At 44.6% G+C, this 24,805-nt stretch overlaps 1 protein-coding gene across 1 annotated transcript in view; it reads left to right on the forward strand.

Moving 5' to 3' along the window:
* The first annotated feature begins 777 nt into the window (after positions 1–777).
* The window catches only part of SPEF2 (sperm flagellar 2), a 202,695-nt gene continuing 178,667 nt past the window's right edge, over positions 778–24,805 (forward strand). Inside the window, exons 1-2 of the mRNA XM_075540928.1 lie at positions 778–890; positions 15,783–15,885. Coding sequence (XP_075397043.1) covers positions 833–890; positions 15,783–15,885 — 161 coding nt within the window. The 5' untranslated portion in view covers positions 778–832. The remainder of the gene's footprint in view (positions 891–15,782; positions 15,886–24,805) is intronic.

Genomic DNA, 24,805 nt, shown 5'->3' on the forward strand with positions numbered 1-24,805 from the left:
ATTCCAACTTGCCACCCATGGGGCCCCATAGAACAAGGTAAACCATCCATCATGTTCCCAAAGTTGTCGATCTGTAGTCGATGGCTACATCGTTCTCCCACAGGAAGTCTCTAAGTTGACAACCTAGCCCTTAGCCACCGCACCCCCAAAGGCCCTTCTCAAAACAATACAACGATATGATGATTAGTTCCACCACCTTAACAAAATGGACTGACTCTTTTCCAAGTCACCCACCCTATCCCAGATCTGAGAATGAAAGCAGGCCTAAGATCCATTCTGTCCTTGACGGGATAGTCCTACACCAGACATCAAAACTAGCAATCTGCAAACAGTGGCAAAATTGCGGCCATGGGGTCAATGTGGCTTTCATGAAAAGACAGAAAAAATAAACTACCTTACAGTCAAGAAACCCCTTCTTGTTTTTTCTGCTCTTTTATGAGCCCTTCGCTCAGTCAGAAGTGTTCTTGCCTTGTCCTCTGGGCCACCTACCTCCTAAAGGCCTCATCGCGGCCCCACCCCCGCCCCTACCCCACCCCCACCCCCAGCCCACCCCCGCCCCTACCCCACCCCCACCCCCAGCCGGTTCTCACACACCGCCCCCCCACCCCGCGTCCTTATTGGGCGTGCGCGCATCCGGGACCCTCCCTCCAGCAGGGGGCAGTCTTCGGTATTCAGTCCTCTGCCGTTGGACTCCGGTGTCCCCTCTTCTCCAAACCGATCACCTAGCCCCTGCTTAGGAACACTTCCTTGGCAACGGTTGCTATTGGCAACGGGAGGACGCGGTGCGGCGGACCAGTTCGTGCCACGGTCGCGTCACCGCGGAATCAGAGCCATGTCGGAGATTTTGTGCCAGTGGCTCAACCAGGAGTTGAAAGTGTCCCAGTCCGTGAGTGAGTGACACGGCTGGGCCGAGCGGGAGCCGGGCGGGCGCGGCGCGGGGTCCGGAGGCGGCGCGCTGCGGGAAAGCGGCCGGGGAGGCGCGAGCGGCGGCGCCAGTGGGGTCACTCCGCTCTGCCCCCGAGGGGTCCCCTGGTGGACTGAGAGCCCCCTGAGTCGCTGTGGGACGTTCTCACCTCGCTGCTCTTCCCATCATCCCTGCCCGCCCACGTCCAAGGGGTTTTTAACCTACTGTGTGCTTCCTGGCTGTTGGCTGGCGTCTGTAGTCTGGCCTTGACACTGGTCCATTCCCATCATCATCAGGTGGGGCAAACCATTGCTACCCAGACTCCAAACTTACTGCCATCCAGTCGATTTCGTAGTAGGACAGGGTAGAAGTGCCCCCTGTGGGTTCTGAGACTGGGACACTTTACTGGAGTAGAAAGCCTCGTCGTTTCCCCGCGGGTGGCTGGTTTTGAACTTCTGCCTTTATGGGTAGCAGCCCAGAGCATAACCACCTTACCACCCGAACTCACGGAGCCTTAAACACAGTGTCTTGTACGAGCGACCACACTGTTTGCTCTGTGCCCTGGGCAAGAACCTTCTCTGAGTGTCCTCTCCTATAACCTGGGTCCACACAGCGGACTGCAAGCCGGAAGGGTGTGCAACTTGAGTTACTGCCGAAAAGGTTCGCCTTGATGCAGTTTGGAGATTTTTATAAGTGCTCAATTGATTTGGTGGGTTAATGCTTAAGGGCTGGCCGGCTAACCTAACCACAAGGTCAACAGTTTGAAGCCACCCGCCACTCTGCAGGAGAAAGACGGGGGTTTCCACTCCAGTAAAGAGCTAGTCTCAGAAACTCACAGGAGCAGTTCTTCCCCTTTCCTATAGGGTCTCTGGATTTCCTATAGGGGATCCACTGGATGGCCGTGAGAGTGAATCTTAAATGGAGCACGTTCAGCTACTTTTGCTCACAACTAACTTTTGTCCAGAGTTGACCTTACTCAGGAACGGGACTCTATTTGGATTCCATCCTCACCATAAAGCTGTCACCCAAAGTTTCTAAATCGTGCTCCCTGGAGGCAGTTTTGCGATTTTGGAGATGGCATCATCATTCTAGTCCAACACTACACTGGGCTCCCAAACCGTTTCTGTCTGTTTTCCCAGAAAGCTCCTTGCATACCATGACTGACTTGCTACTGTTGGGCTAGTGCCAGCCCAACCTTAGGTCATTCCACCAAAGATGCTACCTCAGTAGTCGTGCTCTGTTGTCGTTTTCCTGCAGGGTTTTTACAAAATGCTTCTTATCCCGAGGCTCTTTAACACTCAGCACGTCAAGTTACCTTTCTTGGAGGGAGAAAACCAAGATGGTTTTCTTTGCCAAGCCTCCACCACAAACGGACCATTTGTTGCACTAAATTCTCTCCCTGGGCTGTGGGATCACCCCATGGTGTCTCTAGGTAGCTGACCTATAATACAACCTTGAACTCAGGGCAGTATATAGCTTTTTCTACCCCCCTCACTCCTCTCCCACCATAGGAGCCAAGAAGGCAATTGCGCATATCCTTAAGTTGTAATGACTGCACAAGGCAGGCCTGGGGCTTAGCGGGTGGGGGAGCCCTCAAACAATTCCATATTGTTTGGTTTAATTTGGTTCATTTATTTGATTAGGAAAAACCACACACTTTGCTCAAGTCTCCAGGGCTCTCTGGCAAATTGAAACACTTGGGGGGGGGGAGTATATAAAATTAATAGGAAACATAAAAACAGTAGTAGTATACCATTATAATTTTAATCAGTTGGAGGAATTTGGGTTTGAGCAGAGGGAGGAATTCCTTCGTCCTGTAAACATCAAAAGACTGAAGACTTTTACATGAGGCATTTTAACAACACGAGCTATGAATGGAAAATTCCCAGTGTCCGCTTCCCTGGAGATAAATCTGGAAGCTTTTAGCTGAGACACCGGGTCCTAATGTCCTAGTCTGCTTCCCATTCGCTAACAATACATATTCATGTCTTGGTCCCTGCTGCCAAGAAGTGGTCTAAGAAGAGCAGCAGTCCCCTAGATATCCCAACTGTACATTGTAAAGGGCTTTGCTCTTGTGGAACATGCACTCAACTGGGTTTAGAAGCCCACAAGATAGCCTGTCACCTGTGTACTGCGGAGAGTAGATGACTTGGTATTGATGCCATTAAAAGATAAGGCATCTGGAAACCATCCTAGAAGGACTGCCAATGGCAGCAGTGTCTACGGAAGGAATTTTGTAATGACCCTGGGTAAGGGTCATTTTGAAATGGCCTTAAGTAAGGGTCATTTTAAGAGCACAGACTTGGTTGTCAGACCACCTGGATTCAAATTTCTGATCTGCTACTTTTACTACCTAGTGACTCGGGGTAAGTTATTTGAGCTCTCAAATTCCTTCTCCGCCAACACTAATGCCTTGGATAGGTAATTTACCTCAATTTCATAACTCTTATAATAGAGGCTCTCAGAGGGTTATGTCAAGATTAAGTGAGATAATACATGCAAAGCATTTTAAAAAGTTAATGAGATGTTTGTAGCTGTTAGGTTCTATCTGGTTGTTTCTGACTCATAGCAACCCTACAGAATGAAAAACTGCCCAACCATGTACCACCTTCGCAATCATTGTGATGTTTGAGCCCCTCACTGTAGTCGCCATGTCAGTCCATCTCATAGAGGGTCATCCTCGTTTCTTGATTTCCTTTTACTTGACCAACCATGATGTTCTTTTCCAAAGATGGTTCTCATTTCAAAGAACGCTGGGGACATAGTGGATTGCAAGTCGGGCTGCTAATTGCAAAATCTGCAGTTCAGAGCTACCAGCTGCCCTCTGGGAGAAAAACAAGGCTTTCTACATCCATAACGAGTTATCCACTGGGAAACCCACTGGGAAACCAACCGAGAACTTCTATTCCGCCCTATAGATCACGATTCATTACTTTCAACTTGATGGCAGTGAGTTTTGTTTTTGTTTGGTCCCTCATGATAGCAAAGTACATGAGACAAAATCTTGCCATTGTTGCTTCTAAGAAACATTTAGGTTGCACATTCTCCAGGACAGATTTCTGTTCTTCTGACAATCTATTTTTCATCAGCATCATAATTCAAATGCAGTGATTCTCCTTGGAGTTTCCCTATTCAATGTCTATTCATGTAACTGAGGCGATGGAAAATGCCACAGTATGAGCCAGACTCCCTTAGTTCTTAAAAGTCATATCCTTGCTCTTTAACACTTTAAAGAGGTCATGTGCAGCAGATTTACCCAATACAATGAGTTGTTTGATTTTGGAATTAATCACATGAAAATAACAGCACCAATATGTAACGGTGCTTATTGGCGCCTAGATTGTATAAGGAGTTAGACAAAAGAAACTCAGAATTTTTATTTCAAATGTAATCTTTTTCTTTTTTTTTTTTAACAAAAGAAACTTATGACCTTCAAAGTACTCTCCACTACATTTAATATATTTGTCAAATCTACGAGTCCATTCTTGGGGACATTTTTCAAACTCATCTGTTGGGATGGTTGACAGCACCCCCTTTGTTTTTTCTTCACTACTTCTTTGTCGTCAAACCGCTGTTCTTTCATGTCCCTCTGCATTCATGGAAACAGAAAGAAGTCACAGGGAGTGTGGTCAGGTGTAAGGTGCATGGTGTAAGAGAGGCATTTTTTTGGCCCAAAACTGGTGCACTTAGATGGCTGTGTGAACAAGTGCATTGTTGTGGTGGCCAAACCAGTACCCCATCTGCCACAAATCAGGTATTTTTTGTCACACATTGTTATGCAATCTTTTCAGATCCTCTAATAGTTAACAATCTGACTTGGTGAAATGAGCTCCAAACACATCAAAACAACAAATGAGCATCATCTTGATTTTTAATTTCACTTGATGAGCTTTTTTGGGAGCAAGGTGACAATGGCATCTTCCACTGGCCTGACTGAGGTTTGCTTGAGTCACAAGAATAGTACCATGTCTCATCACCAATCATAACCTTGGGGAAAAAAATCTGGGTCTCTTCAGAAGCACAAATTTCCCAGTGGCCCTTCTCATTCCCAAATCTTCTGTTAAAATTTGTTGAACCGATCTCCAAGATAGTCCAGATAACTTTCCCATCTCTTTGATGGCCTGTCATCAGTCTTCAAGAGCAAGTGCACAAATTTTGTCAATATTGCCATCCATTTGGGAAGTTGACAGATGTCCAGAATGTGGGTTATCATAATTGTCATTTCTCCTTTTTTGAAACCAGAAAACCACTCATGCACTTGAGTTTTTCCCACAGTGCTGTTCTTTTAAGCTGTGTTCAACATCGCAACTGTTTCTGTGGAATTTCTTCTGAGCAGGAAATGAAATTTCACAGGTGCACGCTGTTCTCGTACATTGGCCATCACAAAAAAACCGAGTTTTGAGCAAAACTACTTTCACGAAAAAATCCACTGTGACCAGAGAGAATCTTCCCAGGCAATTCCACTGGGTGCACTAACTCAAAGCACGTTGCTCATGCCCATCTAGCTGGAAAATGCGTACTCTGAAAGCTCTACTGGGGGGGAGGTCTGGCTTTTTCTTTTTTTGGTGCCCCCTCATAATATCAAAAGTGTTAGACATAATCTGAGTATCTTTAAATAGTGCAGCGCTACACTACATGAGCATGTATTCATACCAGCGAGAGAAGCCTGGCAATTTACTTCCCCAAAGTAGCCAAGAAAACCCTAGAGATTCCAACAAAATATTGTCTGATACGGTGAGCCTCGTAGGTTGGAAGATGATATACCATAGACTGAAGCATACCAAATAGTCATAAAAAATAGCACAGGACAGGGCCAGGTTCCAATTAAGTACCCTGTGGAGGGAGAGTAAAAATTGCATATACTGGTGGTGGGGGCAGTAAGGAATGTGCTTGTAAGTGGAAGGGCCCACCCCGGTGCCTGATTTCTAGCAGATCCTCAACAAGTAGATCAGCTCATGTTCTGTCTCCCGTAGTAAAATCATGCTTAATGTTGTGCCTGTTGTACAGTGAGCACTTAGTAAATACTTGTGTACTACATGACAACATGTGACTGAGGCAAAGGTAGACTAAACATATTGTCTTAAGCTGCGCCTTATGGTTTTGTTCATCTTGAGAAAAATCACCCTTGATATTTGATCCTCAGCTGTGTGATCTCAGAAGCTCTGTGTCCTTAAATCATACCAGTTCTTAGGAATTATTCTAGGCTCAGTTGACATTCTGGTGGTTTTGTAAGCCAGGGCAGCAGTTTCTCACTAGGGGAAGGATAGCAGAATAACCTAGACTGGAGATGGAGCAAATACACTGTCCTGGTGGGATGGTACACTCAGTCTGTGGCCTATTGACGGGCATAATTGTTTAGTCGAGTTGGTTCGACATCCCACAACTGAGTGGGTTCTCAGCTCTCAGCATTCCCAAGTGACAGCAGAGCTTCTTCAACGCAGTCATGATGGAAGCAGATATCCTTATTGTCCCGCAGAGCTACTGTGTGCATTCAGAACACCCACCTTTTGGTAAGCAGCCAAGAGCCTAATCATGGCACCCCCAGGGACCCTAATTAAAAATCAGATTTCAGCAAAAGGACACTCAAGTCAAACTCATATTTAATGTCTGTTACTATTCTGCCCAAAGATATATGGTCTAACTAGCAGTCGGCCAATTGTTAGACTCAGAATCCCTTCTAGTCTGTGTGCTGAGGAAGCCACACGGAGCCAGACTGTTTGCCAGTGTCAGTCTGCAGCCCAAACCTCCTGAAAGAGCAATGTTGCTGAATTCTCTTAGGGGTCCCCCCACTCCCCATGGAGTATATTTCTAGGTGGCCCATCTTGTCCTTTTATAATAACCCTTAGAAGTTTTTGTTCTGAAGAATGGCATTTTCTAGCCTTTATCTCACATTGTAAAGGTATACTTTATCCGAGTCTCCTGGTGTAATAGCTAGACTCTGTCCATTAAATCTTATATCCAGGCCTTTTCGAAAGTATCAAATTATGTTTTAAAAAGGGTAATTTGGTCTCAGAAGATCCTGTTAAATACTTATTCTGCAGTACTGTGGAGTGCATGGTGAGGACCTTTTAATGGTCTGACCCTCTCTTAGATTCATAAAACTTTAGGTCTGACAAAGCATCTTCTCCAATGGGTGTGAAATGAAGACAGCTGGGTCGTAGTGAGTGTTGGTCAGCAGTTGGAAACCACCAACTACTCCTTGGGGAAAAGGTGAGGCATTCTTCTCCTGGAAGGGTTTACGGTGTGGAAGTCCCCCAGGGCAGCTCTGCTCTGTCCTACAGGGTTGGAGTCAGAGTTGATTCAGTGGCAGTGAGCTGGGTTTCTAGGCGTGTAGAGATTGTTTAGGGTTGGGCAGCTTGGCAGTGGCACATTAGGACTAGATTCCAAGTCTAAAAGTAAAGTCTCAAGACTGCAGCTCTTGGGAAAATTAGAAAATAACACTACCTGTGGTGTCACCCAACACGTTTTTAACATTTCTGGGCTATCTCACCAGCCTTTTCCGTGACTGGAACTTGGCTTTTGATGACTTGTCGTTAAGACAGCGTATCTAATAGCAGATGGCTGCTGTGCATACCCAGATCAGAACTTTCAGACCCAGAATTCCAGTGGCACCCACGCTTTGATCCCTTGGGCATATAGGGATTGACTTTGTTTTTAGTAGTTAACCTTTTTGAGAACTGTGGTGAAAACTTTCAATGGTGAACCTTTGAAAGGTTGCCTATCCGGTTCTTTTGCCGTAGAGACAGACATTGTCCATTTCTTCCAGACAGAGACCCCGGGGCACACGTGTAGTTGAACAAAGCTGGGTAACCGACTTGTTTCAATGAGGGCGAACAATTATGATGAGGAATTGCCTTGGGCTGTCTCAGTATGAGGACATCAGAAAGGGCATTTGGACTTGCATTGGGTGGGTGGGAGAAAGTTCAAGAAAGTAGTGCTTTGCTCTGAATTAGCGCTTGTCAAGAAGCATCAGTAATCCTGTGGTGGTGGTTGTTAGGTGCCATTGAGTGGTTCCGGCCCATGGAGATGCTATACGCAACAGACTGAGGCATTGCCCGATCCTGGACCATCCTCACTATTGTTCCTATGCCAGAACCCATTGTCGCTGGTGTTTCCAGTGCCAGCAGAGTCACCCAAACTGAAGGGGCTTCAGCAGCGCTGCCACATGAGGACAGACAACAAAGAAGCTGCCCCTTGGTAGGAAGTAGTCACCGAAAACCTTATCCAGAGCTTCAGAACAATCCCATGTTGGGGACCTCAATCAATCTTGTCTAGAAGGTGGTCACGGATGAGCTTAGGAAAAGCTGTGATTAGTACAGAAGCAGAACTCACACATTGGTGGAGGGCATTTGGTCACTTGTGTAGTTTGGACAAATAGTGTTGTTTGCATCTGTGGTCAGGTGTGATTACAAAGCGATTTTGGTTTTGTCTTGATTCATCGGGGTCAGAGTGGCCTTGCCTGGCCCTGGCCCTGCTGTGCCCTGAGCTGGTTAGTGCTCAGCAGAATGCCAAGGCTAGCTTTGAGAGCCAGGCCAGCCCTATCAACTTCCAAGTCAGCTCTCAAATGAAGGTAAATCCGCTTGTCTTTTCAATGTGGTCAATAATGCAGGAATCCCTGGGTAGTACAAATATTTAAATACTTGACTATCAGGGAAAAGTTGGCAGTTCAAACCCATGCAGAGGCACCTTGGAAGACAGGCCTGCAATCTGTTTCAGAAAGGCCAAGGCTGCGGAAGCCCCACGGAGCAGTTCTGTGCCCACACTGGGCTACTGTGAGTCGGCATCACCTCCACTGAAACAGATACAGGGATCCCATGCAGGTGCGGTTTTACTGCTCCAGTGAAGGGAGTGACTGAGGAGGAGAGCTTCCAAATCGTGTAATTAATAGGCCCTACGGTGGGGGCGCAGTGGCTAAGTCCTTCGCGGATGGCACAACGATCCCCGCAGCCGCTCCGCAAAGAGAGAGATGGCAACCTGCTTCTGTTTAGACTTGTTCGTTTTGTTGTGTGGCTGCTATTGAGTCGATTCCAACCCATAGCGACCTAGTGCACAACAGAATGAAACACTGCCTGTGCCCATGCTCGACTCACTGCCACAGCCAAAGTCTCTCCTGGAGGGTCCAGTTCGATGCACAGCCCTGAATATCGTGTGGACAATTCTACCTTGTCCTATCGGGATGCTCTGAGTCAGTATCCACTGCGTGGCAATTGCTCTAAGGATCGTGTTTGTTTATTTCTGACTCTTAAGTTAGAAAGCAGTAATCAGCATGAGCCCCTAGGTGACACAAACACTTAAGCATTCAACAACTAGCAGAAAGCCTCACACCTAGGCACCTCAGAAGACAGCCTTACTGCTGAGTTCCAGAGAAGTCGCCGCCTTGCCACCATTAGGTAGCTCTGCCCTGCACATATTGGGTCGCCGTGAGTCAGAGCCAGCTCCGTGGCAACTAATCACCATAACAGCAATAACAGAAGCCCCTGGAGGGTGCCAGCAATCTGCTTGGGGATGTCTTCCCTAAAGGTTGATGCTTAAACACACCGAGCGGTGCTGAAGCAAAAAGCCCTGGCAATCTGCTTCCATCAACATGGCGGCCAAGAAAACCCTCTTGGCCCAGTTCTGCTCTGTCCCAGGTGGCCTTGGCTCTGCGGGGATGGGTACTCATTCCCACCAAGTCCCTCAATGCCCTCACTGCCCTTGGAGCCATTCTGATTCAGGGACCCTAGAGGAGGGGGAAGTGCGTCCCTGTGGCTTTCCCAGCCTGCAAATCTCTTTGGGACTAGAGAGCCTTTCCTTTCCCCCGTGGAGCCGCAAGTGGCGTCTAACTGTTGACACTTAGCAGCCCATCCCATAACACACTGTGCCACCCAGGCTCCTCGGTAAAGTTCAAACCCACTGATGTGTGGCTCCGGGAATCAGCCAGTTTCTGAAGAATCGGCCACTGAGAGCCCTGTGGGAGCCCGGTTCTACTGTGAGTCAGTCAACTTGATTGCAGCGGGTTCCTAATGATCAAGGGGCCCCAGGGAAGGAGGGGCTGCGAGTGGGGTGGCTGATCTTGCTGTAGAGCTGCTCCGTGGAAGAAAGTTTAGGCTTTCCACGCTCATAAAAATGAAAAGCTTCAGAAACCCAAAGGATCGGTTTTACTCTGCCCTATAGGGTCACTATGAGTCAGAATCAAATGAACGAGTCTGAGCTTTTGACATAATATTAGTCCAAACCATCACAGAACACTTGCTATCCGTGCTGGCAGTATGCGAAGCCCTTTTATCTGCAATATCTAATTTAGTTCCCCAAACAATTCTAAGGTGGCAAAACCCTCAACCTTCCTTCTTACACAAGACTCAAAACAAAAACTCACGGCCATTGAGTTCATTCTGACTCATAGCAGCCTTATTGAGCAGAGGGCAACTGGCCCTGTGGGTTTCCGAGGCTGAAACTCTGTTCAAGAGCAGATAAGAAACAATGGCTATCTATATAATTGCCCATGCGCCAGAGGCTTCTCAATGAGCATGGAGTCAAGCTCAGAGCATCCTTTCCACAGGCCCCACGCTCCTGGAAGCCCTTGGAACCTGGCTTCTTAGGGGTACTGATCGCCTGTATGTGCTTTCTCAGAAAGGCTGGCTCTGGATCATGGAGATGGAGAAACATCTGAGATGATGTCTCCTGCTCTCTCAGGACTCTTCACAAGCACCTCTATGAAAGGGTTCAGCCCTTAATAGAAACCCTGAAGGAAGGGTTTCAGAAATGTGACGTGACGTGTGGAGAAAGGGTTGAGTTGTTGCTGACAGTCTCATCCCCACACAGGATGGCGATCCTGACCTGGCTCCTGTGGTTCTGTTGTTTCTGAGTCACTCTTTATTCCTTCCTAGAGTGAACTTCCTTCTTGGTCCCCATGGGAAATTACAATTGTTTAGTGCAACGTAACTTGGAGGTGGCCCTGATGAAATTAGTCATGGTATTCAGCCGCGGTTAGTGGGAAGAAAACTATGATCAATAAAAGAAGAGGAAAACATTTTTTTTCGCTTCTGCTTTTCATTCTTCACACACACACCCCCATCCCTCCCTCCTCCTTTCCTTCCCTCTCCCCCTGGCTTCTCAGCTGTTTCCTCCTTTTACAACTTTTGTTTCTATACATTTCTCTCTCTCTCTCTCTCTCTCTCCTTTCTTTACTTTTCCCCACAAAAACATTTTATTGGAGCTATTAGAGTTATCATATCATTCCATAGTTCAATCACATCAAGCAGTGTTGTATAATCCTCTCTTACATAACATACGCTTTCTTCATTTGCTTTACTCTTGGTCTGACATTTTACTTGTGTTTGCATTCTCCCTCTTTTTATTTCCCCCATGTTCCCCTTTCCTGCTTTTGTCATTTGCTATAGCTCTTCTCTCCTTGTTCTCTTTTCTGCGGCGGGAGCATGCAGTACATCTGAAGTATCCCAGGCATTAAAAGCCGCAGAGAGATGTTTTATGTTGGCTTATTAGTTGTAAACTACCCTGGCAATGAAATGCATAATTGGTTGTCCTTCTCTGACCTGTATGTCCTTCTTGTGCTTGTTAGTTGCCTTCACTTTGGCCCATGACTCACCGTGATGCCATTTACAGTGGAAAAAAAAAAAAGTCTGGTTTGTGCCTTGAAATAGGCTATTTTGTGATTCCTAAGGCTTCCATTAGTTGATTTTCAGAAACAAATTGGCAAGCTTTCCTTCCTTGTCCATCTTAACTTGGAAACTCCACTGCGATCTTTTCAGCAACAGCAATATGCAGGCCTCCACTAAGACTGATGGTGGCTGTGCATGGGTCTCCTCCCTGGAAAGAAAGACTTCTCCCATTGAGCAACCATTGCTTCCGACCTCCCATGCATGTTGGTTAGGTGTCTTCAAGTCACTTCCGGTTCAAAGCAAACCTGGAACAGAGGGAACTGGTGCCTGGTCTTATGCCATCCTCAGAATTATTCCTGTGTTTGAGCTGAGTTTTGCAGCCGCTCTGTCAATCCATCCATCTTTCTCCTTCACAATGAACTTTTACTTTATGAAGCATGGTTCTCTAGGGACCTGTCCCTTCTTGTAACCTCTCCAAAGCATTTGAGACAAAGTCTCATCATCCTCTCCTTTAAGGAGTTTTTGGCTGTACTTCCTCCCAAACACATTTGTTGGTTCTTTTGGTTGTTGTTGTTGTGAGGTGCCATTAACTTGGCTCCAGATCATAGGGACCCCGTGTCCACCAGAACTAAACACTGCCCCATCCTGTGCCATCCTCCCCGTCGCTGTCGTGCTTCAGCCAGTGTTGTAGCCGCCATGTCAGCCCATCTCCTTGATGCTCTTCCTCTCCCCCCTGACCCTCTCCTTCATCAAGCACAATGTCCTTTCCTAGGAACTGGCTCTTTTGATGACATGTCCCAAGTGCATGAGCCTGAGTCCTGCCTTTTTGTTTCCGATGAGCATTCTGCCTGTACTCGTCCAGAACAGATGTGTTTGTTCTTCTGAAGCCCATGGCACTTTCAGTCCTCTTCACTAGCACCATAATTGAAATGCATCCATTCTTCTTCAGTTTTTCCGATTCATTGTCCAACATCCACATTTCATTTGAGGTAATTTCACACATGCATGTGAAAGTTGGACATAGAATAAGGAAGACTGAAGCAGAATCAATGCATTTGAATTGTGGTGCTGGAGAATATTGACAGTACCATGGACTGCTAAAAGGACAACCCGATCTGTGTTGGAAGAAGTAAGGCCAGAACGCTCCTTAGACACAAGAATGGGAAGACTTAGTCTTACACACTTTGGGCATGTTGCCTGGAGAGCCCATTCCCTGGAGGAGGACATCATGTTTGGTCAAGTGGAAGGGCAGTGAGAACGAACGAGGAAGGCCCTCGACAAGCTGGCTTCACACAATGACTGCATCAGTGGGCTCAGGCATCGGACCATCGTGAGGGTGGTGCAGTGTTTCCTTCTGTTGTGCACAGGGTCACCGTGGGTTGTGGCCGACTTGATGGCACCTACCAACAGGAGCTTATTGAGAATGCCATGGCTAGTGTCAGGTACACCGTAGTCTTCCAAGGGATGTGCTTGCTCTTCAGCACTTTCAAAGGTCTTATGCAGCACACTTACCCAATGTAATCCACCATTTGGCTTCTTGTCTGCTAGTGCCATGAGCATCGACTATGGACCCAAGCAAAATGAAATCCTTGATAACGTGACTCTCTTCTCCGTTTATTATGATGTTTATTGGTCCAGTTGGGAGGATTTTTGTTTTCTTTACATTGAGTTGCATTTCACACTCGAGACTACCATCCTTCATCTTCATCAGTCAACAAGTGCTTCAAATTCTCCTTGCTTTCAGCAAGCAGGGTGTGTCATCTGCATATTGGAGATTGCTAATAAGCCTGCCTCCAGTCCTGTTGTCTTGCTTTTTTTCATATAGTGAGGCTTCTCGGATTATTGGCTCAGCATATAGATTGAATAAGTGTGGTGAGAATGTGCAAACCTGATGTACACCTTTAGCAATATTAACCCTAAGCCAACATTATCTTGTTCTGTTTATAAAGCTGCCTCTTGTTCCATGAACAGATTTTGCAGGAGCAAAGGGAAATATTCTGGAATTCACATTATTCTCAATGTTATTCATAGTTTATGATGACCCACACAGTCAAATCCCTTTTCATAGTCAATAAAAACAAATCAGCATATTTCCGGTATTCTCTGCTTTCAGCCAAGTCCATCTGCCATCCACAATGATATCGGTGCCATGTCCTCCTCCCCTGTTGATGTATTGATGCAACTATTGTTGAATCATCTTCAACGATGCTTTAGAATTCTAATTATTCGCAATGTTACCCATAGTTTGTTCTGATCAACATCCATCTAAATATTAGGCATTAAATTAGGGCATATGGGTAGGGAAGACTATGCACACATTTTATTGGGTACCTAACATGACTCTGGAATCATTCTAAGTATTTTCCTTTAAATAGTGAACTAGTTATTATAATAACTCTGGCCAGTTTGGAAGCTCATCCTGAATACAGTTTAAAGAAATGCAATTTATTATTTTTTAAGTTACCTATGTTATTGTGTGGATTCAACCTAAGTATTGGGCTGTTACTCTACAGATCAAATATTCTAAGACCAAATACTGAGAGAGAGCCCTGGGTAAAATTGCAGGCTGATATCAGACATGCAAAGATTCATTCTTTAGATATACACAGGTGACCTTCTGGCCGAGGTCTCTGCTCATTAGTGACCACAGCGATCTACCCTCTCTGCCCCAGAGACCACACAACCAAGCTCGAATTGTACAGATCAGGAAGAAATACTGTTCCTTCATATGCAATTCACCACCTTATTGTTGTTGTTAGGTACTGTCCAGTCAACTTGCATCCCCTAGCAATCCCGTGTGACTGAGTAGGACTTCCCCATGGGGTTTTGTAGGCTGTGCTCATGATCAAAGCAGATCAAAGGCAGCCTGGTCTTCCTCACCTGCAGCTGCTGAGTATGCCACATGTTGTCATTAGGACCGAAGCCCTTACCCATTGCACCATCAGGGCTCCTTGCCAACGAGAGGAGAGGAAACACTGACATGATCAAGATTGTGATGTCCTTCCAGTGTTTGTGATTGTCTACAGGACCTGGGTAGAAACTCAATGAGGATTTCTAGAGAATTCTGCAATCATTTGAGAGATGATGGTTTGCCCAATGATGATATAATTTATTTTATGTGAATTCACAATTATTGCCCTGGTATACCATGGAACTTTATAGGGCTTCACTTCATAAATGTGTACATGTGTGTGTGTAACCCAAAACTTAGAAGACATCAAAAAAGACCCCCCTTTTTTTTCAGAAAGCAATTCTTTTAAGCTTTTTAAAAATTATTACTTTCTAAAGTTCCCATATGTGCCTAGAATATTGCAAATAATATGGCATCAAGAAATTCTCGTTGATTACTTCTAATTGCTTAAGTAGATCTCCCAGATAGATACTCTTTTCTCTTGTTTAGACATGAGGGAATTGAAACTCAGAAGGTTCCATAGGTTGCTTGAGTTTGTGCAGCTATTTAGAGACAGAGCCAAGATTTCAACCCACAGGTCTTCCAAATCTGTGGTCTCTCGTCTAGACAATAGGTTCCCAAACTTTTGGGAACAACCTCCCCCTTTGCAGAAAACATTTTTCCATTGCCCCCTTGGCAATGGAAAGCTGTTGTACTTTAGTCCTCATAGTTCAGGATAAAATGTCGGCATCTGCTTGTTCAGGCCCCCCAGATGGTGCCAGTGCCCCCAGATGTTGGTCCTGCCTCCTTGGGGAAACACTATTGTAGACCATCTCCACCACTGCATAGGATTACACCTGGACAACAGGGACCTCTCTGAGTCACCAAGGGAAGGCTTGCTTACATTGAGTAGAATTTAGTTTAAACAAAGCAGTTGGACTGAAATGGTTAAAATTAAGCCTTAAGGTTTAAAAAAGTTCAATTGACTTCATTTGCCCAGAATATCCTATCATTATCCACAGGCTACATAGATAACTGAGATATTAGAGCAATTTTGTAAACTATTTTGAGGGTTTATTTCCTGATTGGAAGTTGTTTATATATTTATTGAATGTGTTTTATTCAATCCAAGATTGCTTTTCTTTCAAATTTTCATATTACCAAGTATTATATACATCTATTTTGAGTCTTTATAAGCCATCTGCTGTAAGCTCCAGTCTTTCCCTCTCAGTTAAAACGTAAGTGTTACCAGAAGTATTTTTACATCACTTAGAGGTTAAGTCAAATGATGGGGTTCTGATTGTGTTCTCACCTCCTGAGAATTAACTGGACGTCAGTGAGTATGTGCAGCACTATATCTACTTTCTTATTGCTCTGTGTTCCAATCCAGGTCCCAAGTCGTTTGCAAAGGCGTTTTCCAGTGGCTTTCTCATTGGGGAAGTTCTGCACAAGTTTGAGCTGCAGGAGGATTTTCCCGAATTTTCAGAAAGCAGGTTAGTGAGATCATCCTTCACTCTGAAAACAGACCGGTTACTCTGGCATTTAGAAAGTCTCAAACCAGCACCCCTACTGCTAAAGGTTCTTTGATAATAAGGCCCCTCCCAAGCCCAAACCAGCCACGCTGCGCATGGCCAGGGCAACTGCTGCTTCCTCGGATTGCTTGCTGGGCCCGGATGAAGATGAGGAAGTTATGTGGTTGTAGAAAGACCTCTTCTCCAGGTGGGACCCATTTCCAGCTGCACCCATAGGCCACGTTTGTTCATTGTTTCACAAGAAGTGACATAGCATGTTGTAGCCCCAGTGGTCGATTAGTATGTTCTATTTTAAAACTATACACTATGAGGATCAGTCAAAAAGTACTGCTATAAAATCAAAGAACCCTTTATTAAACAAACATATCCAAGTATGAAATTACTTTTTCTCGACATACCCTCTGTCTAGGTCTATAGCATCTGGGCCTTTCCCAGAAGCAATTTCGGACACTCTCTACTCAATACTGTATCCAGTCAGCACTTCTGGCATCCTCCAGGGATTCAGATCACATTCATTTAAAAGAGCCTCTGAGTTTGGGGAAGGATAAGTGGATACGGGGAGGTTTCTCAATGAATTCCACATAGGCCACCACTTGTAACCTTCCAGGAATGAGCAGGTGCATTGTCATGATGGGAAACCATTTCTCCACTCAACTTTCCTGGCTTTTGTCTCACCAATGCAGGTTTGGGTTTTCTTCAAACTTCTTCAGAATAAGCCCCTATGACCTTCCTGTGTCCTCCAAGAAAATCTATCAAGTTACCCCTTCAGAATCTAAAAACCTGTGACCCTAGCTTTCTGAGTTGGCCTCTCTGCCTTGACTTTACCTGGCCTAGAAGACTCCCTCAGAGGCCGTGTTTCTGACTGAACCCCAATCTGTTGATCATATTAGTGGATCTAGGACTTTTCCTAGTAGTGATCCATTCCATAAAAATCATCTTTATTAGCTTTGATCTTATTTAAAAGATTGATGGGAAAAATTTAGAAAAAAAAACAAACCGTCTGATGGCAAGAGCAGCTCTTTTAGCTGGCTGATCTTCACAAAAGCTTCCTGGGGCCAGATGTTCGCTTAGAGAATACTGAACTGTATGATGTTCCAGCTTCAGTAGTGATCACATCAATGGTAATTCTAGTCTTCTAGCAGTTTCTGCGCTTTGGCAGCAGTGTCTTCATCTGACAAGGTCTTCCCTCTCTTGGCTCACATTTGAGGTCTTCCTGACCTTCCTGTAAACGCCTTATCCAACTAAAAACTGCCATTTTATGTGAGCAAATTCCTGTGAACTTGTAGCAACGCTTCAGTAATTTGGAAGGAGGTCCACATTTGTTTTTTTAAAAAGATGACATTAGCCCTGACCTCAAAATAAGTTTTTTTTCATGGCACAGGAAGTATCCTTGTTGCAAAGGAACCCTACTAGACTAAGGGAGCCCAGGGGGTGTAGTGGATTATATGCTTTGGGCGGCTAATCGCAAGGTCAGTAGTTCAAACCTACCAGCAACTCTGAAAGAGAAAGATGAGGCTTTCTTTAAATCTGTATAGATTTAAAACCTTGGAAACTCCCAGGACCATATAATGCATATACTTAAAAAATGATAAAATTCACCATTTAAAAGAATTACTCTGAAAACTTCCTCTCAAAATACAATGAAAAGCCTTTAGAAAATGTACATGTAGGTCAGTGGTTCTTAGTGTATTCACAGGTTTCATCACCAACACCACTACCTAAGTGTGAACACTTTATCACACTAAGAGGGACCCCTGAGTAGCCGGCTTCTCCTCCTCCTCCCTCTCACAGTGTGTGCCCAAACTTCCTTATTCCTGTTCATTAGCAAATCATTTCAATTACATGATGACATATTATTTTGCTTATTCACTCATCAATTGATGTCCATTTGAGCTTATCCTACCTTTTGGTGATTGTGCATAACGCTGCTCTGAGTGTTTGTTGACGTGGTTTTGTGTGGGCATATGTGTTCATTTCCTGTGGGTTTAAAGCTAAGAGAAAGATCAGTGGGCCACGTTTTCACTCCAGGAACCCTGCTGGTATCACAGTTCAGTCCTTGACTGCTACCTGAAGAGCAATTGGTTTGAACCTGCCCAAGAGAGAAGAGCAATGTGGCAGTCTGCATCCCTAACGAGGACACCCTGGGAAGCTCTGTGGGGTTCTCTGTCAGATAGGGTGGCGATAATTCAGCGACAATTCTGTGATAAACAGCAGCAACAACGTGGTCACTCTGTATTTTCAGGAATTGCTACACTGTTTCCAAAGTGGATTTACTCGTTTGCATCCACACTAGCAATGCATGAGGATCCCGTTTCTCTATAGCCTTGTCAGTTTGTGTCAATATGCGTTATTGTCTATCTTTTTTAATTATGATCATACTTCTTCTGTTCCACTCCGCTGAGTGTTGTAATCATGAAAAGGTGTTGGTTTTTTCAGCCATATTCTCTGTATCAATTGAGGTTCTGAATTGGGCTGCTAACCCTAAGACCAGCAGTTTGAAACCCCTCCCCCCGCCAGCCACTAGGGGAGAAAGATGAGACTTTTTGCCCACATGAAGATTTACAGTTTTGGAAACCCAAAGGGGGCAGTTCTACTCGGTCGTATAGAGTTGCAATGAGCCAAATTTAATTTGCTGGCAGTGAGATTTTTGTTGATTGGTGGTTGGTTGGTTGGTTGGTATACTCTTTAGACGTGGGTGTGAGTTTGCATCTCATTGCACGTGTGACGTACTTTTCCCTATGGACTATGGGTTTTGAGCATCTTTGCATGGGCTTATTAGCCTTTTGTGTTTCTTCCCAAAAGACACTTTATTCAAATCATTTGCCTATTTTTAAATCCCTGTTAAATTGTGAATACTGTTTTGAGACTTCGGATGATTAGTCCCTTTTCAGATATGTGATTTGCAAATATATTGTTTTCCATTCTACATGTTGTCTTTTTGCTCTCTCAATGCTATCCATTGACAAACGTTTTACATTTTTATGGAGTTCAATTGATCTATTTCCCCCTAATTTTTGGTGCCCGCCATCTCAAAAAAAAATCATTGCCTAATCAAGGTCACAGAGATTTGGTCTTATATGTTCTTCTAAGAGTTTTGAAATTTTGTGACTACAGGTAGGCCTCGATACAGTTTGAGATCTACGTTATATTGCATGTGGCTGGATAGCCAGACGACTGAGGTTATTCTTTTTCCTTTGATCTTGGAATTCGTGTCAAAACCCAATGATTACCAATTTTAGGGTTACATTCTGGACTCTCAACTCCATTCCAGCTCCCTCTTGATCCATGTACAAGCTCCACAGGAACACAATGAAGTGTTCCGGAATGTCCATTCTTCAAGGTTATTGATTGTTATGATCCACAGCATTGTGAAAATGGAACAAGGGAGCACTGCACGGTTTAAAATAAGGAAAGGTTTGTGACAGGGTTGTGTCCTGCCACCAGGGTTATTTGATCTGCATGCTGAGCAAATCATCAAAGAAGCTGGATGATATGAAGAAGAATATGGCAACAGGATTGGAGGAAGGCTTATTAACAACCTGCTGTATACAGATGACACAACTTTGCCTGCTAAAAGTGAGGAGGACTTAAAGTATTTGCTGATGAAAATCAAAGATGGAAGCCCCCATTATGGATTTCCACTCCATACAAAGAAGGCCCAAATCCTCAAAACTGGATCAATAGGTAACTGCATGACAAATGGAGAAAAGTTTGAGGTTGTCAAGGGTATTGTTTTGCTTGGATCCACAATCAGTGCTCCTGGAAACAACAGTGGCGATATCAAAAGACGTGTTGCATTAAGTAACTGCTGTACAAGACCTCTTTAGAGTGCTGAAAAGCAAGGATGTTACTTTGAGGACTAAGGTAGGCCTGGCCCAAATCATGTAATTTTCAATTGCCTCGTATGCATATGAATGTTGGACATTGAATAAAGAAGATGGGAAAGAATCGCTGTATTTGGACTGTGATGCTGGAGAAGAATATTGAAGGTACCATCAACCACCAAAAGAGCAGACAACTCTGTCATGGAAGAAATCTGACATGCTTTGGACAGGCCATCAGGAGAGAATGGTCCTTGGAAAAGGACGTCATGCTTGGTAAAGTAGAGGGGCCGTGGAAAAGAGGAAGACCTTGATCAGATGGATTGCCATGGTGGCTGCAACAGTGGGTGTGAGCATAGGAGCAATTACAAGGATGGCTCAGGAGTGGGCAGTGTTTGTTTTCTTATGTACAGGATCTACCCTGTAGATCAGAGGTGACTTGATGGCACCTAAAACCAACAACAATTCTAGTCCAATGATTGATAAGTCTCTCTATATGCCAGCACCCCACTCTTTTGATTGCTCGATAGAGTATGCTTTAAAATTGGGAAATGTGAAAACAAAATGTTCTATTTGTTTTCTTTCTTTTCAGATTACTTTAGCTATCCTGGTTTCTTTGCGTTGCTAGATATATTTTGGGAATAGCTTGCCACTTGCTTGCAAGGTGGGAGAGGAGGGATCTGGAATTTTTAAGACCATTCTCCACGAAGGCCACTAAAATGACAGGAAAGAAAGGATCAAGCGAATGTCAGAAAAGACGCTGAAGCCTGCTCTGCGTCCCAGAGCAGCCAAAGAAAACGGAAGACAGGATGAAGTCATGGAGCTGAATCGAGCATTTCAAAGGGGAGCCTGAGGATACAAAGTAAAGGAGTACCATGCAATCTGGGAAGCTCTTGTGGGAAGGACAACCTTGGCATATCTTGAAATGAAAGAAATGAATAAAAATGTTCAAGCTTCAAGTCGAAATATAGAAAGATTCTAAGGGCAAACTATTTGGGGGGAGAAGCAACTCTGTGTGACGGCCTGGGCTTGGCAAGTTGAGTGGAGGGTGATTTCCCTACGTTTCCTGGTATTTTTGGGTGGGTGTGTGCCCATGTACCACGGTGTGCAAGAGCCATCAAAGAGGACTAACTTTTCTTTTTTTTTTCATTTCATAAATTTAATTAATCAATTAATTAATTTAAAAATCAGTTTATTGGGGGCTCGTACAACTCTCATCATAATCTGTACATCTACCCATTGGGTCAAGCACATTTGTACATTTCTTGCCCTCATCATTCTCAAGACATGTTCTTTCTATTTGAACCCTTGGTATTATCGGCTCCTCATTTCCCCCTCGCCCTCCCCACTCTCTCTCCCGTCCTCACGAACCCCTGCTAATTTATAAATTATTATTATTTTTTCATGACCCATGTCTTCCTTCACCCACTTTTCTGATGCCCGTCCCCCAGGGAGTGGGTTATATGTAGATCCTTGTGACTGGTTCCCCCTTTCTCCCCCACCTTCTCCTTCTCCTCTTGATATCTCTACTCTCATTATTGGTCCTGAGGGGTTTATGTGTCCTGGATTCCCTGTGTTTCCAGCTCTGATCTGTACCAGTCTACCTCCTCTGGTCTAGCTGGAATTGTAAGGTAGAACTGGGATCATGATGGGGGGCGGGGAGGGAGGAAGCATTAAAGAACCAGAGGAAAGTTGTATGTTTCATCAGTGCTGATACTGCACCCTGACTGGCTCATCTCCTCCCTGCAACCCTCCTGTAAGGAGGTGTCCACTTGCCTACAGATGGGCTTTGGGTCTCCACTCCACACGGGCTCTCATTCACAAGGATATGAAGGACTAACTTTTCATCCCACTGAATATCTGGCTACTTTCCCTTCTGGGCTTTGCCCACCATATTCCAGGGCATGTGCCTTTTAAATGAGGGCAGGGTTGGTAAAGCCATTAGCATGTCCCCTTTAAAGGGAAATGATCCTTCTTTTTCAAAACCTGTTTTTAGGCAACTGTCCAATGCTAAGGCTCATGCTTTGGAGATCATGTCTAAATAATTTCAGTTTCTTTAGTATGAAACATAAATTGTAAGGTAAATATGTGATAATAACTTGAAGACTGTCTCTGGGAAATAATTTAAGAAATTTTCAACTACTTCTGAAGTAAATAAAACTTTTTGATCATTTTTCAGTCCTTTCCAAAGGATAAAAATTAGCAGATTTTTTAAAAGATGAAAATGTAAGCAAGGGTGTCCTGAGAGGGCAGTGTGTATTTAACCTGCGAGATGTATTCCCTTCTCGGACGGCAGAGGAGAGGAGAAAGTATTCCCCTGGCAGATAAGGACTGCAGGGGAGAGGAAGAAAACATTTCCCAGAATGCTTTCCTTCTTCTCTCAGAGGTCTTCATTTACATCATCTGCTTTGTTTGTCTCAAAGCAAAGATGTCCCAGAGGTTTTTCCCTATTGAAAAACAATTGCTGGGGTTTGTGCTACCCTAATTGAACATGTGCTATAACAGGGACTGTTACAAACTAGTTTTGCTCCCAAAATTCTGATTGGTTGGAAATTTGGAATGAATGTAAAAACTTCAGTAGAGAAATACTATAATACCCAAATTCCTTGGCCAGCCTACAGAAGTACTTTTCAAAGCTTACTGGGTACCAGAGACACACAAAGTACATTGTGGGACCGCTGGGTACAAGCAAGAAAAGTGTTCTCCCATTGTGTGGATGCAGGGCTCTGCTTTATCAAACTATGGAAGTCAGGAATACTTGATTCAAACCTGTGAACCCCAAGGTTGCCAGCCGGCCCAATGTTCTGACAAGTGACTGCTCACATCCCTCTAAATGGTCTGTATTAGTTGGCAAACTACATGGAACTCCAAGGACGGGATAGGCTGCACTTGGAAGATGGAAAGAGGATGTAAAGAGCTTCTCCCAAGTAATGTGACAGCACATCACTGGGCCAACTCACAACATCCTTTCCCAGCCATCAGCTTCAAAACTTGGTCTACTTTGCTGTCACATTTAGGTCAGTCATAGACCACACTGTGAACAGAAAAATACAGAAAGAAATAGTCATGAAGGAAAGAAAATTAGTAAATTGCACATAATAAAAAAATCTCATCAAGAGATATTAAGAAGAAAATGAAAAGTCTAGCCACAGACTCAGAAATAATTGAAAACATGTATATCTGGAAGTGATGATGCACCCAAAATACATAAGAAATTCTCAAAATGTAATAACAAAAAGCAAACAATCCCACTTTGACAAAATCTCTTCTTTAAAAAACTCTTCAATAGAGCGGGCTAAGGGGTTGGCCCCAATCCCAACTGTGTGGGTAGTCTCCCCTCCCCGCAGAAGAATTCACTTCAGAGGACAACACTGAAGCTACAGCTCAGGGAGAGGGTCATGTCTGATCAAAGCTCACAGGAGCAAATGAAGGGAGAGGAAAAGAGAGTGGAGCACAGCCTGGGCCACCAAGCCCTGAGGACGATATTCCTGCTCAGAACAGCCAAAGCACAGAGAGGACCCTAGGGCTGGCCCCACTACGAGACACAATGTCCCTCACTGACCCATAGTGCTACAGGGGACAAAACACTGGAGATGCAGTGTGGGAATTATGCCTGACCTGACACCACCACACTGAGACAAAAGACTAAGGGTGTGCAACAGAACAGCAAGGGGAACAGAGGAAACAAGTCCTCAGGGAATACCAAAAATAGACTGTAGGGCCAGGGCATGACACCCCAACAGACTAGACCAGAAAACACTCCTAAAGGTCAACAAACAGACCTTGAACTATTTACAGGTTTTTTTTTCAGTCATTGTTTTGCTCTGTCTTGTTTTTTTGTGCATATTATTATCTCTGCAGGTCTATCTAGATAAGATAGGCCAGATAAACAATCTGGAGGAGAAAACAATTGGACTGACAGTTCTGGGGGGACATGGGAGAAGGAGAGGTAGGGGAGGGAAAAACAAGTATTCCAAAATCAATGGTGAGGAGGGTGTATGAGGCCTGGTAAGGCTTGATCAAGGGCAATGTAACCAAGAGGAATTACTGAAACCCAAATGAAGGCTGAACATGATAGTGGGACAAGAGGAAAGTAAAAGGAAATAGAGGAAGGAACTAGGAGGTAAAGGGCATTTAGAGAAGTCTAAATACAGGCATGTACATATGTAAATATATTTGTATATGACAATGGGAAGATAGATCTATGTGCATATATGTATAGGTTTAGTATTAAGGTAGCAGATGGACATTGGGCCTCCAATCAAGTGCTCTCTCAATGCAAGAATACTTTGTTCTACTAGACTGGCATTCCATGATGCTCACCTTCCTGACACGATCACTGAAGACAAAGGGGGTGCATAAGCAAATGTCGTGAAGAAAGCTGATGGTGCCTGGCTATCAAACGATATAGAGTCTGGGATCTTAAAGGTTTGAAGATATAGAAGCGGCCATCTAGCTGAGAAGCAACAAAGCCCACATGGAAGAAGCACACCAGCCTGGGTGATCATGAGGTGTCAAAGGGATCAGATAACAGGCATCAAAGAACACAAAGACCATATCATTGTGAATGAGGGAGAGTGCGAGTGGAGACCCAAAGCCCATCTGTAGGCAAGTGGACATCCCCTTACAGAAGCATCGCAGGGAGGAAATGAGCCAGTCAGGATGTAGCACAGCAGTGATGAAACATACAACTTTCCTCTAGATATTTAATGCTTCCTCTACTCCCACTATCATGATCCCAATTCTACCTTACAAATCTGGCTAGACCAGAGGAGGTAGACTGGTACAGATTACAGCTGGAAACACAGGGAGTCCAGGAAACATAAACCCCTCAGGACTAATAATGAGAGTTAAGATACCAGGAGGGGAAGGGGAAGGTGGGGGGAAAAGGGGGAACTGATCACAATGACCTACATATAACCCCTCCTGGGGGACAGACAACAGAAACGTGAGTGAAGGGAAACATTGGTCAGTGTAAGACATGACAAAATAATAATAATTTGTAAATGATCAAGGGTTCATAAGGGAAGGAGGGAAGGTGGGCAAGGGAGGGGAAAAAT

This window comes from Tenrec ecaudatus, chromosome 2 (assembly GCF_050624435.1).
Source record: "Tenrec ecaudatus isolate mTenEca1 chromosome 2, mTenEca1.hap1, whole genome shotgun sequence".
NCBI classification, from domain to species: Eukaryota; Metazoa; Chordata; class Mammalia; order Afrosoricida; family Tenrecidae; genus Tenrec; species Tenrec ecaudatus.